The sequence below is a fragment of the Macaca mulatta genome, chromosome 1 (assembly GCF_049350105.2).
Source record: "Macaca mulatta isolate MMU2019108-1 chromosome 1, T2T-MMU8v2.0, whole genome shotgun sequence".
NCBI classification, from domain to species: domain Eukaryota; kingdom Metazoa; phylum Chordata; class Mammalia; order Primates; family Cercopithecidae; genus Macaca; species Macaca mulatta.
This window is the reverse complement of record NC_133406.1, coordinates 112,995,916-113,011,991: the sequence shown is the minus strand read 5'-3', so window position 1 is coordinate 113,011,991 and position 16,076 is coordinate 112,995,916. Positions and strand designations below refer to the sequence as shown.

Here is a 16,076-nt window from a genome sequence, read left to right as displayed (position 1 = left end):
GCCTCAGCCTCCTGAGTAGCTGAGATTATAGGTGCCTGCCACAACGCCCAGCTAATTTTTTGTATTTTTAGTAGAGACGGGGTTTCACCATCTTGGCCAGGTTGGTCTTGAACTACTGACCTTGTGATCCACCCGGCTCAGCTTCCCAAAGTGCTGGGATTACAGGTGTGAGCCACTGTGCCCAGCAGGGTTTTTAATTTTTTTTTTTTTTTTTTTGAGACGGAGTCTTGCTCTGTCACCCAGGCTGGAGTCCAGTGGCCGGATCTCAGCTCACTGCAAGCTCCGCCTCCCGGGTTCACGCCATTCTCCTGCCTCAGCCTCCCAAGTAGCTGGGACTACAGGCGCCCGCCACCTCGCCCGGCTAGTGTTTTGTATTTTTTTTTTTAGTAGAGACGGGGTTTCACCAGGTTAGCCAGGATGGTCTCGATCTCCTGACCTTGCGATCCGCCCATCTCGGCCTCCCAAAGTGCTGGGATTACAGGCTTGAGCCACCGCGCCCGGCCGGGTTTTTAATTTTTTTTTTTTTTTTTTTTTTTGAGACGGAGTCTCGCTGTGTCTCCCAGGCTGGAGTGCAGTGGCGTGATCTCGGCTCACTGCAAGCTCCGCCTCCCGGGTTCACACCATTCTCCCGCCTCAGCCTCCCAAGTAGCTGAGACTACAGGCGCCCGCCACCACGCCCGGCTAGTTTTTTGTATTTTTAGTAGAGACGGGGTTTCACCATGTTAGCCAGGATAGTCTCGATCTCCTGACCTTGTGATCCACCCGCCTCGGCCTCCCAAAGTGCTGGGATTACAGGCTTGAGCCACCGTGCCCGGCCCGGGTTTTTAATTTTTAAAGCTGTGGGAATGTGAAGAGAAGCTGGAGCTTTATGAGGAAAGGACTTTAATTCATCCATTTCATGCAGAGTGCTCAATATTCATGGTTAAATAATCGATTACTTATCAGGAACACAATCTATATTGTGTTTCACACTGTAAGAGAGCTGCGATACAGTAAGTGAAGTCTAGGTTTGAATCATAGCTTTATCATTTTCATAGCCTCATGTAACTTTTCTGGGTCTCAGGTTTCTTATCAGTTAACAGTTAGATGGGGATTATAATGCCTATCTCACAGTGCTTTTGTGGTAGTTAAAAGAGATAATATACATACAACGACCAATATAGTATATAGTACATGTTTAATGTCTAAAAATTTTTTTTTTTTCATGTTAAGACTAACTTATCTCTGAGGTCTTTTCTCATTTTTTAAATTCTAGTAGCAAAGCTTAATTTTTTAAAAAGAGACAGATTGTTGCTTTGTTTTCTAGGCTGCAGTGCAGCAGTTCAATCATAGCACGCTGCAGCCTCAAACTTCTAGGTTCATGCGATCCTCCACCTCAGCCTCCCAAGCAGGCATGCGCCACCAAGTCTGGCTATTTTTTTTTTTTTTCATTTTTTGTAGAGATGGGGGTCTCACTATGTTGCTCAGGCTGGTCTCAAATTCCTGGCCTCAAGTGATTCTCCTGCCTCAGCCTCCCAAAGTGCTGGGCTTACAGGCATGAGTCACCAAGCCCAGCCGATTTTGATAGCAATTGTTCTACACTCCTCTGACACGAACCCTTTTGCCAAAGCTGCTAGGAAGACAATCATATAAATTTAGGCTGATCTGTTTTATAACAAGGGGTCTAAAGTTCATTTTAATTTTATGGCTTATGTCAAGACTGGCCTCTTATAGGTTCATTTCTGACTCCCAGAGATTTCTTCTTCTTTTTTTTTTTCCCTGGTTCATGTTCTCTCATGATAGAGAAGTTTCTAATTCTTTTCTTTTTCTTTTTTTCTTTAATGCATGATAAGAAAATTTCTAGTTTTTCAAAAAAGGAACTCTGCTTCTTAAGGCCAGGATATGCCTTTTATTTATTTGTTTTTTTTAGTAAGTCCCTGAACTCACCTGGACCCCAGTTATGGTTGTTTGGTTGACTCCAAAAGGTTCTATAGAAGTGACTTCCAATACAGCAGTACCTGCAATGGAACCAGCTTTCAGGAGCCCTTCACCATCCTCCTCAATGACGGATGAATTAGGGGAACACTTGAGAACACGAGAACTCACAAAGGCAGCTCCTTCCCTAGGGAACAAGTAAAGAAAGTGGCATCTTTTGGGGGTCCTGTCTGACCGGAGAGAAAAGGGTAAAAATTTCCAGGATCACTGTTAGGGGATGTACTCGAGAAAACTGCTTGCCATTCTCCACGTGTGTAATTATTTGTTCCTCAGATAAAAGTCTGCCTTTGGATTATGCTTATTTATTTAAAATCAAATCTTTTATCATTAAAAAATTATTTAGGCTGGGTGTGGTGGCTCACATCTGTAATCCCAGAACTTTGGGAGGCCAAGGCGGGAGGGTCACCTGAGGTCAGGAGTTTGAGACCAGCTTGGCCAACATGGTAAAACCCTGTCTCTACTTAAAAAAAAAAAAAGGCCGGGCGCAGTGGCTCACGCCTGTAATCCCAGCACTTTGGGAGGCCGAGGCGGGCGGATCACAAGGTCAGGAGATGGAGACCACGGTGAAACCCCGTCTCTACTAAAAATACAAAAAATTAGCTGGGCACGGTGGCGGGTGCCTGTAGTCCCAGCTACTCAGGAGGCTGAGGCAGGAGAATGGCGTGAACCCGAGAAGCGGAGCTTGCAGTGAGCCGAGATCGCGCCACTGCACTCCAGCCTGGGCGACAGAGCGAGACTCCGTCTCGAAAAAAAAAAAATTTGCCGGGTGTGATTGCTGGCGCCTGTAATCCCAGCTTCTCGGGAGGCTGAGGCAGAAGAATGGCTTCAACCCGGGAGGCAGAGGTTGCAGTGAGCCGAGATGGCACCATTTGTACTCCAGCCTGGGCGACAAGAGTAAAACTCCATCTCAAAAAGAAAATTATTCAGCCAAAACAATTGAAAGCAGGTATTCAAGTAAATACTTGCAAATGAATATTCATAGCAGCACTATTCACAATAGCCAAACGGTGAAAACAACACAAATTTCTTTTCTTTTTTTTTTTTTTGAGATGGAGTTTCGCTCTTGTTGCCCAAGCCGGAGTTCAATGACGTGATCTCGGCTCACTGCTGCCTCCACCTCCAGGGTTCAAGTGATTCTCCTGCCTCAGCCTCCTGAGTAGTTGGGATTACAGGCATGCACAACCACACCTGGCTAATTTAGTGTTTTTAGTAGAGTTGGGGTTTCTCCATGTTGGCTAGGCTGGTCTCGAACTCCCAACCTCAGGTAATCCACCAGCGTTGGCCTCCCAAAAGCCTGGGATTACAGGCATGAGCCACTGTACCCAGCCCCAAATTTCTATTAGGAGATGAAATTATAAACTAAATGTAGTATTTCCATATAATGGAATACTATTCAGTCATAAAAAGGAAGAAGTACTGATACATGCTACAACATGGATGAACCTCAAAAACATTATGCTAACTTAAAGAAGCCAATACAAGGCTGGGCACAGTGGCTCACGCCTGTAATCCCAGCACTTTGGGAGGCCAAGGCAGGCGGATCGCCTGAGGTCAGGGGTTCAAGACCAGCCTGGCCAACATGGTGAAACCCCATCTCTACTAAAAATACAAAAATTAGCCAGGTGTGGTGGCAGGCACCTGTAATCCCAGCTACTCGGGAGGCTGAGGCAGGAGAATTGCCTGAACCCAGGAGGTGGAGGTTGCAGTGAGCCGAGATTGCGCCACTGTGCTCTGACCTGGGCAACAGAGCAAGACTGTCTCAAAAAAAAAAAAAAAAAAAAGAAACCAACACAAAATGTTGCATATTGTATGATTCCATTTATATGAAATACATTCAGGATAGCTAATACCGTACACAGAAAGCAGATGAGTGATTGCCAGGGGCTGCGAGCAGGAAAGAAAGAAGAGTGACTGCTTCATAGGTATGGGATCTCCTTTGGTGGTGATAAAGATATTTGGAACTAGATAGAGATGCTGAATACACAATATTGTGAATGTACTAAATGCCACTGAATTTTACACTTTACAATGGTTTTACATTATGGAAATTTCACCTCATACAAAAAATTATTTGGGGGTTAGAAAAATCTCCTAGAAGGCAAAGGTGTTCTTTCTATGTCAATGTTTTACTGAAAACACTTAAGCTTGGATCCTGGCACTTCCTTATTCTCTCTTTTCCTTACCTGTTGGTATGGAGTTTGAGCTGAGAATTTATAGGCATCAGAATCTGCTCTGGTTGGCACTCTGGATAGAAGAGTTGGAGTTTTTCAAACACCTATAATGAGAAAATAATGCATTCCTCATATTTGGCAAAGACAAATTATGACTTTTACTTACATATGGACTTCAGTATAATCCCCAAGAGATTAACATGCAAATAAATGACAACTACAAATCAACAGTCTGCCTAACTTCTAATTAGTCTAAAATCATCCATAATACTCCTCTCCAAAATGAACCAGGCACTCAAAACATAACTAGGTATTCTAGAAGATATAACCTAATGTTAGCCGTTTCTGACTCTGAGGGACTGAGCATGTAGCAAAGTTTACACTTACCACATCTTCCATATTACTTAGATATTAGGTATAAAATTACTTTGAAATTTCTAATTCTAGCTCTTGTAAAATGACATGAAGTTTGAGAAAAAGAACCTATAATATTCAATTAGCATGAAACACCATCCAGGTCTTCCACCTTCTAGTAAAGTACTCTTTCCTCTACTCCACATTGAATCAGAGAACCAAAGCCAAAATAAAGGAAAAAATTAAAAAGTCAAAGAAAAAAAAGTCTCAAAATCAGAGGCAGTGAAACTTACTCGACCCATATAAGTGATAACTTGTTTTCTGAATTCTAAAAACAACAGAAACATTTAGCTTTTAGCCTGAGAGTATCTGTAGAAACTATTCATAATCTTACACCTTATGAAAAGTTAGAATTATGTTTTATCCTAACTGTGAATATATTTAAATGGACTTATATCAGCTGGACACAGTGGCTCATGACTGTAATCCCAGCACTTTGGGAGGCCGAGGAGGGCAGATTATCTGAGGTCAGGAGTTCGAGACCAGCCTGGTCAACATAATGAAACCCTGTCTCTACTAAAAATACAAAAATTAGCCAGGCATGGTGGCATGTGCCTGTAATCTCAGGTACTCAGGAGGCTGAGGCAGGAGAATCACTTGTACCTGGGAGGCAGAGGTTGCAGTGAGTCGAGATCATGCCAATGCACTCCAGCCTGGGCAACAGAGTAAAACTCTCTCTCTAAATAAATAAATAAATAAAAATTTTAAATGGACTTATAATATCTATGTCAGGTGGAGTGGATCAGAAATGAATCCTTCTCTAATTACTGTGGTGTTCATATCCTGTGTTCCTGGTATGGGGAGTTGAAGGGAGTGTGTGTGCTACAGTTTCTTTTCTTTTTTTTCCAGACTGCTCACCTGCAAGTACTAATAGTTTCTGATGTCAATAGTATATAAAAGCAGGCAGGCATGGTGGCTCACGCCTATAATTCCAGCACTTTGGGAGGCCAAGGCAGGTGGATCACTTGAGGTTAGGAGTCTGAGACCAGCCTGGACAATGTGGCGAAACCCCATCTCTATTAAAAATATAAAAATTAGCCAGGCATGGTGGCGGGTGCCTGTAATCCCAGCTACTTGGGAAGCTGAGGCAGGGAGAATTACCTGAACTCTGCAGTGAGTGGAGATTGTGCCACTGCACTCCAGCCTGGGCGACAGAGTGAGACCCTGTCTCAAAAACAAAAAACAGGCCGGGCGTGGTGGCTCATGCCTGTAATCCCAGCACTTTGGGAGGCCGAGGCGGGCTGATCATGAGGTCAGGAGCTCGAGACCATCCTGGCTAACACGGTGAAACCCCATCTCTACTAAAAATACAAAAATTAGCTGGGCGTGGTGGCAGGCGCCTGCAGTCCCAGCTACTTGGGACGCTGAGGCAGGAGAATGGTGTGAACCCAGGAAGAGGAGCTTGCAGGGAGCCGAGATTGTGCCACTGCACTCCAGCCTGGGCGACAGAGTGAGACTCCATCTCAAAAAAAAAACCAAAAACCAAAAAACAAAAAAAACAAAAAACAGCCCAGGCGTGGTGGCTCACGCCTGTAATCCCAACACTTTGGGAGGCTGAGGCAGGCAGATCACTTGAGGTCGGGAGTTTGAGACCAGGTTGACCAACATGGAGAAAGCCCGTTTCTACTAAAATTACAAAATTAGCTGGGCTTGGTGGCACATGCTACTCAGGAGGCTGAGGCAGGAGAATCACTTGAACCTGGGAGGCAGAGTTTGCAGTGAGCCGAGATCGTGCCATTGCACTCCAGCCTGGGCAACAAGAGCGAAACTCTGTCTCAAAACAAAACAAAAACAAAAACAAAAACTATATACAAGCAATCAGCAGGAATGATAAAGATCTAGGAAGTACAAACCTGTTCCCGGAATCGCTCTAACAATTATCTGTCTCTATCCAAAATAAGCTCTTCGTTGATGGTAAGAGAATATAACTTTCTTATCCTTAATATACGAAAAAAAGATTTAGATTTGGAAGCTTACCAGGATCTGTACTTCATCAGAGAGTTCCAACAAATTCCCCTCAAACTGCCCAGAGGAACTGTTCATGCAGTGAACAGTGACCTTGATACTGGTCCGGCCTGCTGCTTTTGTGTGGACAACCATGGCAAAGTTATGCTCTACTGGGAGCTGTAGAAAAACCTAGACAGCGAAGGGATGAATAAACATGGTGTCTTCCTTTTTTTTTTTTTTTTAACTTTTTAAATATTAAACATTTTTTTAATTAAAAATAAAAAGTCAGGGAAGGGTAGGAGGGGGTGAGGGATAGAAGACTACAAATAGGGTGCAGTGTATACTGTTCGGGTGATGGGTGCACCAAAATCTCACAAATCACCACTAAAGGGCTTACTCATGTAACCAAATACCACCTGTACCCCAATAACTTATGGAAAAATTAAAATTAAAAATAAAATTTAAAAGTCGCTCAGGCTGGAGTGCGGTGGAACAATCTCAGCTCACTGCAGCCTCGACCTCCCGGGCTCTGGTGATCTTCCCACCTCAGCCTCCCTAGTAGCTGGGACTACAGGGGCATACCACCACACTCAGCTAATTTTTGTATTTTTTGTAGACATGGGGTTTCGCCATGTTGCTTAGGCTGGTCTCGAACTCCTGGCCTCAAGTGATCTGCCCACCTCAGCCTCCCAAAGTTCTGGGATTACAATTAATTTTTTGTTTTTATTTTTAATTTTTGTGGCTACATAGTAAGCATACATATTTATGGGGTACATGAGATACTTTGATACAGGCATAGAACTTGTAATAATCACATCAGGGTAAGTGGGGTATCCATCACCTCAAGCATACTTTAAGTTGAAACCTTTTTTGTTTTTTTTTTGAGACAGGGTCTTGCTCTGTTGCCAAGACTGGAGTGCAGTGGTGAAATCATGGCTTCTTGTGGCCTCGACCTCCTGGGTTCAAGCAATCCTCCCACCTCAGTCTCTCAAGTAGCAGGGACCACAGGCATGTGTCCCCATGTGTCAATTAGCCCAGCTAATTAAAAAAAATTTTTTTTTTCTAAAAACAGGGTCTCCATGTGTTGCCCAGGCTGGTCTCAAACTCTTGGGCTCAAGTGATCCTCCTGCCTCAGCCTCCTAAAGTGTTGCAATTACAAGTGTGAGCCGCTGTGTCCAGCTGCATTTATCCTTTCTGTGTTACAGACACGATTATACTCTTTTAGTTATTTTATTTTATTTTGAGATGGAGTCTTGCTCTGTTGCCCAGTTTGGAGTGCAATGACATGATTTCAGCTCACTGCAACCTCCGCCTCCCGGGTTCAAGCAATTCTCCCTGTCTCAGTCTCCCAAATAGCTGGAATTACAGATGCCTGGCAACATGCCCGACTAATTTTTGTATTTTTAGTAGAGACAGGGTTTCACAATGTTGGCTAGGCTGGTCTCAAACTCCTGACCTCAGATGATCCACCCGCCTCGGCCTCCCAAAGTGCTGGAATTACAGGCGTGAGCCCCTGCACCTGCCCTCGTTATTTAAAAATATACGATAAGTTATTGTTGACTGTACTCACCCTGTTGTGCTATCAAATACTAGATCTTATTCATTTAATCTAACTATATTTTTGTACTCATTAAGCATCCCCACTTCCCTCCCACCCACCCACTATGCTTTCCAGCCTCCAGTAACCATCATTCTACTCTGTCTCCATGAGTTCAATTGTTTTCATCTTTAGCTCCCACAAATAAGTGAGAACATGTAAAGTTTATCTATACCTGGCTTATTTCACTTAACATAGTGTCTCCAATTCCATCATCCATGTTGTTGCACATGACAGGATCTCATTTTTTTTTTTTTTTTTTTGAGACAGGGTCTTGTTCTGTTGCCCAGGTTGAGTACAGTGGCACAATCATGGCTCATTGCCGCCTCAATCTCCAGGGCTCAAGTGCTTCTTCTGCCTCAGCCTCTCGAGTAGCTGGGACTACAGGCATGCACCACTGTGCCCGGCTAAATTTTTTAAAATTTATTTTTTTGTAGAGATCGAGTCTCACTATGTTGCCTAGGTTGGCCTCAAACTCCTGGGCTCAAGTGGTCCTCCCACCTTGGCCTTCCAAAGTGCTGAGATTACAGGTGTGAGTTATGGTGCCCAGCCATCTCATTCCTTTTTTATGGCTAAGTTGTACTCCATTGTGTATATACACCTCATTTTCTTTATCCAATCATCTATTGATGGACACTTAGGTTGCTTCCAAATCTTGGCCATTGTGAATAGTGCTGCAGTAAATATGAGAGAGCAGATATCTCCTTGATATAATGATTTCCTGTCTTTTGGGTATATGTCTAAGAGTGGGATTGTTGGGATCATACGTTAGTTTGGTAGTTCTATATTTAGTTTTTTGAAAACCTCCGAACTATGCTCCATAATGACTCTACTAATTTACATTTCCATCAACAGTATATGAGGGTTCCCTTTTCTCTACATCCTTGCCAGGATTCATTGTTGCCTGTCTTTCAGATATAAGCCATTTTAACTGAGGTGAGATGATATCTTATTGTAGTTTTGATTTGCATTTCTCTGATGATCAATGATGTTGAGCACCTTTTCATATACCTGTTTGCCATTGGTATGTCTTTTTTTTTTGGTGGGGGACACAGTCTCGCTCTGTCACCCAGGCTGGAGTGCCGTGGTGTGATCTTGGCTCACCGCAACCTCTGCCTCCCGGGTCCAGACAATTCTCCTGCCTCAGCCTCCCCCAGTAGCTGGGACTACAGAAGCATGCCACCAAACCCAGCTAATTTTTGTATTTTTCACAGAGATGGGATTTTGCCATGTTGGCCAGGCTGGTCTCAAACTCCTAACCTGCCTAACCTGTGATCCACCTGCCTCGGCCTCCCACAGTGCTGAGATTACAGGCGTGAGTCACCGCATCTGGCCTGTATGTCTTCTTTTAAGAAATATTTAAGGCTGGGCCTTAGATCCCATTTGTCAATTTTTGCTTTGGTTGCCTGTGTTTGTGGAGTATTACTCAAGAAATCTTTGCTCACTCCAATGTTCTGGAGAGTTTCCCCAATGTTTTCTTGTAATATTTTCATACGTTGAGTCTCAGATTTAAGTCTTTAATACATTTTGATTTGATTTTTGCATATGGCGAGAGATAGGGGTGTAGTTTCATTCTTCTGCCTATGGATATTCAGTTTTTCCAGCATCACTGATTGAAGAGACTGTTTTTTCCCCAATGTATATTCTTGGCACCTTTGTTAAAAGTGAGTTTCCTGCAGGTGTATGAATTTGTTTCTGGGTTCTCTATTCTGTTCCATTGGTCTATATGTTTGTTTTTATGCCAGTGCCATGCTGTTTTGATTACTATAGCTCTGTCATATAATTTGAAGTCAGGTAATGTGAGTCTTCCAGTTTTATTCTTTTTGCTGAGGATGGCTTTGACTATTCTGGGTCTTTTGTGGTTTCATATAAATTTTAGAATTATTTTTTCTATTTCTGTGAAGAATGTTACTGATATTTTGATAGGGACTGCATTGAATCTGTAGATTACACTGGGTAGTATGGCTATTTTAAGAATATTGATTCTTCCAATTCATGAACATGGGATATCTTTCCATTTTTTTGTGTGTCTTCTTCATTTATTTTCTTTCTTTATTTTTTTGAGATGGTATCTAGCTCTGTTCCCCCATGCTGGAGTTCAATGGCATGATCTCAGCTCACTGCAACCTCCGCCTCCTGGGTTCAAGCGATTCTCATGCCTGGCCATGAATAATCTTTTTAATGTGGTGTTAAATTCAGTTTGCTAGTATTTTGATGAGGGTTTTTGCATCAATGTTCATTACAGATATTATCCTTTAGTTTTCTTTTTTTGATAGGTCTTTGCCTGTTTTTGTTATCAGGGTAATACTGGCCTCATATAATGAGTTTAGTTGTATTCTCTCCTCCTCTATTTTTCACAATAGTTTGAGTAGGATTGGTATTAGTTCTTCTTTAAATGTTTGGTAAAATACAGCAGAGAGACCATTAGGTCCTGGGCTTTGTTTTGGTGGGAGACTTTTTTATTTTTATCTTATTTTATTTTATTTTATTTTATTTATTTATTATTTTTTTTTGAGACGGAGTCTCGCTCTGTCACCCAGGCTGGAGTGCAGTGGCCGGATCTCAGCTCGCTGCAAGCTCCGCCTCCCGGGTTCACGCCATTCTCCTGCCTCAGCCTCCCGAGTAGCTGGGACTACAGGCGCCTGCCACCTCGCCCGGCTAAGTTTTTGTATTTTTAGTAGAGACGGGGTTTCACTGTGTTAGCCAGGATGGTCTCGATCTCCTGACCTCGTGATCCGCCCGTCTCGGCCTCCCAAAGTGCTGGGATTACAGGCTTGAGCCACCGTGCCCGGCCTTTATTTTATTTTTTATTTTTGAGACGGAGTCTCACTCTGTCACCCAGGCTGGAGTGCAGTGGCATGATCTCGGCTCACTGCAACCTCTGCCTCCTGGTTCAAGTGATTCTCCTGCTTCAGCCTCCTAAGTAGCTGGAATTAGAGGCGCCCACCACCATGCTCAGCTAATTTTTGTATTTTTAGTAGAGATGAGGTTTCACCATGCTGGCCAGGCTGGTCTGGAACTCCTGACCTCAAGTGATCCACCCACCTTGGCCTCCCAAAGTGCTGGAATTACAGGAGTGAGCCACTGCGCCCAGCCTGCCTTGCTGGCAGACTTTTCGTCATGGCATTGATCTGATTACTTGTTATTGGTCTGTTAAGGTTTTGGATTTCTTCATGGTTAAATCTTGGTAGAGTGTATGTATCTAGGAATTTATCCATTTCTTCTAGGTTTTCCAATTTTATTGGCTCATAGTAGCCTTAATGATCCTTTGAATTTCTGTGGTATTGGTTGTCATGTCTCTTTCTTTCTTTTTTTTTTTTTGAGGCAGAATCTTGTTCTGTTGCCCAGGCTGGAGTGCAGTGGCCTGATCTTGGTTCACTGCAACCTCCGCCTTCCAGGTTTAAGCAATTCTCCTGCCTCAGCCTCCTGAGTAGCTAGGATTACAGGTGTGCACCACCATGCCTGGCTAATTTTTGTATTTTTAGTAGAGATGGGGTTTCACCGTGTTGGTCAGGCTGGTCTCAAACTCCTGACCTTGCGATCTACCCACCTCAGCCTCCCAAAGTGCCGGGATTACAGGCGTAAGCCACCACACCCAGCCAATGTCTCTTTTTCCACCTCTGATTTTATTTATTTTGATCCTCTTTTTCTTAGTCTGTCTAGAGGTTTGTCAATTTTATCTTTTCAAAAAACTGACTTTTTGTTTTGTTGATCTTTTGTATTCTTTTTCATTTCAATTTCATTTATCTGTTCTGATCCTTATTATTTCTTTTCCTCTACTAATTCTGGGTTTGGTTTGCTCTTGCTTTTCTAGTTCTTCAAGACGCTTCATTAGGCTTTTTTTATTTCAATTTTTTCTACTTTTTTTTGTTTGTTTGTTTGTTTTTGAGACGGAGTTTCACTCTTGAGGCCCAGGCTGGAGTGCAATGGTGCAATCTTGGCTCACTGCAACCTCCACCTCCTGGGTTCAAGCGATTCTCCTGCTTCAGCCTCCTGAGTAGCTAGGATTCCCTGCCACCACGCCCAGCTAATTTTTTGCATTTTTAGTGGAGATGGGGTTTCACCATGTTGGCCACACTGGTTTCGAACCCCTGACCTCAAGTGATCTGCCCACCTGGGCCTCCCAAAGTGCTGGGATTACAGGTGTGAGCCACTGCGACCAGCCTCTACTTTTTTTTGATGTAGGCACTCATTGCTTTAAACTTTTTTCTTTTTTTTTTTTTTGAAATGGAGTCTCACTCTGTTACCCAGGCTGGAGTGCAGTGGCGTGATCTTGGCTCATTGCAACCTCTGCCCTCCGAGTTCAAGCAATTCTCCCACCTCAGCCTCCCAAGTAGCTGGGCTTACAGGTGCCTGCCACCGCGCCTGGCTAATTTTTTGTATTTTTAGTAGAGACGGGGTTTCACCACCTTGGCCGGCTGGTCTTGAACTCCTGACCTCATGATCCACTGGCCTCGGCCTCTCAAGGTGCTGGGATTACAGGCCTGAGCCACTGCGCCCGGCCTATAAACTTTTTGTTAGTACTGGTTTCGCTGTATCTCATGGGTTTTGTTGTGTTTCCATTTTCACTTGTTTCAAGAAATTTAAATTCTTAATGTATTCATTGACCCACTGGTCATTCAGGAACATATTGTTTAATTACCCTGTGTTTGTATAGTTTCCAAAATTCCTCTTGTTACTAATTTCTAGTTTTATTCCATTGTGGTCAGAAAAAATACTTGATATAATTTCAGTGTTTTTAATTAATTTAAAAATGTATTTATTTAATGTATAGGACAGTTGGAACATGGGGTGTGTGTGTGTGTGTGTGTGTGTGTGTGTGTGTGTGTGTGTATTTTTTAGACGAGTCTCGCTCTGTTGCCCAGGCTGGAGTGCAGTGGCAATATATCAGCTCACTGCAAGCTCTGCCTCCCGGGTTCATGTCATTCTCCTGCCTCAGCCTCCCAAGTAGCTGGGACTACAGGTGCCCACCACCGTGCCCGGCTAATTTTTTATATTTTTAGTAGAGAGGGGTTTCACCATGTTAGCCAGGATGGTCTCGATCTCCTGACCTCGTGATCCGCCCATCTCGGCCTCCCAAAGTGCTGGGATTACAGGCTTGAGCTACTGTGCCTGGCCTTTTTTTTTAATTTTTAAAAACTTGTTTTCTGGCCTATCATATTGTCTGTTCTTGAGAATGAGCCATGTGCTGAGGCGATGGATGTGTATTTTGCAGCTGTTGAATGAAAAGTTCTGTAAATATCTATTAGATCCATTTGGTCTATAGTGCAGAGTAAGTCTGATGTTTCTTTGTTGATTTTCTGTCTGGATGACCTGTCCAATGCTGAAAGTGGGTTATTGAAGTCTCCAGTTAATGTTGTGGGGTCTGCCTCTCCCTTAAGCTCTAATATTATTTGCTTTATATATCTGGGTACTCCAGTATTGGGTTCCTATATATTTATAATTGTCATGACCTCTTGCTGAATTGACCCCTTTATCATTATATAATGACCTTCATCTCTTTCTATAGTTTTTTTTTGTTTGTTTTTTTGTTTTTTTTTTTGAGACGGAGTCTTGCTCTGTAGCCCGGGCTGGAGTGCAGTGGCCGGATCTCAGCTCACTGCAAGCTCCGCCTCCCGGGTTTACGCCATTCTCCTGCCTCAGCCTCCGGAGTAGCTGGGACTACAGGCGCCCGCCACCTCGCCCGGCTAGTTTTTTGTATTTTTAGTAGAGACGGGGTTTCACGGTGTTAGCCAGGATGGTCTCGATCTCCTGACCTCGTGATCCGTCCGTCTCGGCCTCCCAAAGTGCTGGGATTACAGGCTTGAGCCACCGCGCCCGGCCTCTTTCTATAGTTTTGTCTTGAAATCTATTTTGTCTAATGTAAGTATAACCATTCCTGCTCTTTTTTGGTGTCCATTAACATGAAATACCTTTTTCCATCTCTTTATTTTCAGTCTACGTGTGTCTTTATAGGTGAAGTGTGTTTCTTGTAGGCAACAGATTGTTGAATCTTTTTATTTTAATCCTTTCAGCCACTCTATGTCTTTTATTTTATTTTATCTTATTTTATTTTTTGAGATGGAGTCTCGCTCCTTGTCCAGGCTGGAGTGCAGTGGTGTGATCTCAGCTCACTGCAGCCTCCACCTCCCGGGTTCAAGTGATTTCCAGCTAATTTTTGTATTTTTAGTGGAGACAGGGTTTCAGCATGTTGGCCAGGCTGGTCTCGAACTCCTGGCCTCAAGTGATCCACCCAACTCAGCCTTCCCAAAGTGCTGGGATTACAAGCATGAGCCACCACGCCCAGCCACTCTATATCTTTTAAATTGGAGTATTTAGTCCGTTTATATGCTATGTTATTATTGATAAATAAGAACTTCTCCTGCCATTTTGTTATTTGTTTTCTAGTTGTTTTGTGGTCTTATCTTCCTTCTTTACTTCCTTCTTGTTTTCTTTTTTGTGAAGGTGATTTTCTCCAGTGGTATGTTTTAATTCTTGCATTTTATTTTGTTTATCTGTTACAGGTTTATTTTATTTTACCTTTCGAGACAGGGTCTTGCTATGTTGCCTAGGTTGGATTGCAGTGGTGCAATTTGGTCTCACTGCAACTTCTGCCTCGCAGGCTCAAGAGATTCTCCCACTTCAGCCTCCTGAGTAGCTGGGACTAGAAGTGCACACCACCACGCCCAGTCAATTTTTGTATTTTTGAAGAGACAGGGTTTTTTCTTTTTTTTCTTTTTGAGATGGAGTTTCGCTTTTGTTGCCCAGACTGGAGTGCAATAGCACAATTTCAGCTCACTGCACCCTCTGCCTCCTGGGTTCAAGCGATTCTCCTGCCTCAGCTTCCTAAGTAGCTGGGATTACAGGAAGGCACCACCATGCCTAACTAAATTTTGTATTTTTTTAGTAGAGACGGGGTTTCACCATGTTGTCCAGGCTGGTCTCGAACTCCTGACCTCAGGTGACCTGCCCGCCTTGCCCTCCCAAAGTGCTGGGATTACAGGCGTAAGCCACCATGCCCGGCAGAGACAGGGTTCTTTCATGTTGCCTAGGCTGGTCTTGAACTCCTGAGCTCAAGCAATCCACCTGCCTCAACCTCCCAAAGTGCTGGGATTATAGGTGTGAGCCACCGTGCCTGGCCTGTTGTAGGTTTTTTTGATTTGAGGTTACCATAATGCTTGCAAATAACATCTTATAACCTGTTACTTTAAACTGATGACACTTAACACTGGTTGCATAAACACACAAACTAACAAATGGGAAAGAGAAAACTGATAAAAACTCTGCACTTTATCTCTCCTGTTTTGTAACTTTTTGTCGCTTCTATTATATCTTATTATATTCTCTTTGTCTTGAAAAGTTGTAGTTATTTTTAGTAGGTTCATCTTTTAGTCTTTCTACTCAAGATATGAGTAGTTTATACACCACAATTACAGTGTTACAATATTCTGTGGTTTTATGTGTACTTAGTATTACCAGTGAGTTTTGTACCTTCAGATGATTTCTTATTGCCCATTAATGTCCTTTACTTTCAGATTGTAGTATTCCCACTAGCATTTCTTGTAGAACAGGTCTGCTGTTGATGAAATCCCTCAGCTTTTGTTTTTCTGGGAAACTTTTTTTTTTTAGATGGAGTCTCGCCCTGTTGCCCAGGCTGGAGTACAATAGCGTGATCTCGGCTCACTGCAACAGCGTGATCTCGGCTCACTGCAACCTCCACTTCCCGGGTTCAAGCGATTCTCCTGCCTCAGCCTCCTGATTAGCTGGGATTACAGGCGCCTGCCACCACACCCAGCTAATTTTTGTAGTTTTCGTAGAAATGGGGTTTCACTATGTTGGCCAGGCTGGTCTCGAACTCCTGACCCCAGATGATCCACCCACCGCGGCCTCCCAAAGTGCTGGGATTACAGGCGTGAGCCACCGTGCCTAGCCTGGAAACTCTTTATTTCACCTTTGAAGGATAACTTCACTGGATATACTATTATAGGATAAAA

The 16,076-nt window shown here is 43.3% G+C and overlaps 1 protein-coding gene across 2 annotated transcripts in view; it reads right to left on the bottom strand.

The window, feature by feature from the left end:
- NUP210L (nucleoporin 210 like) overlaps nucleotides 1–16,076 on the bottom strand; it is a 165,932-nt gene that overhangs the window by 33,650 nt on the left and 116,206 nt on the right. For both annotated transcript variants that reach the window (XM_015109770.3, XM_077945448.1), the window contains exons 28-30: nucleotides 6,537–6,695; nucleotides 4,158–4,249; nucleotides 1,927–2,101 (exon numbers count right to left, since the gene is read on the bottom strand). In XM_015109770.3, coding sequence (XP_014965256.3) covers nucleotides 1,927–2,101; nucleotides 4,158–4,249; nucleotides 6,537–6,695 — 426 coding nt within the window. The remainder of the gene's footprint in view (nucleotides 1–1,926; nucleotides 2,102–4,157; nucleotides 4,250–6,536; nucleotides 6,696–16,076) is intronic.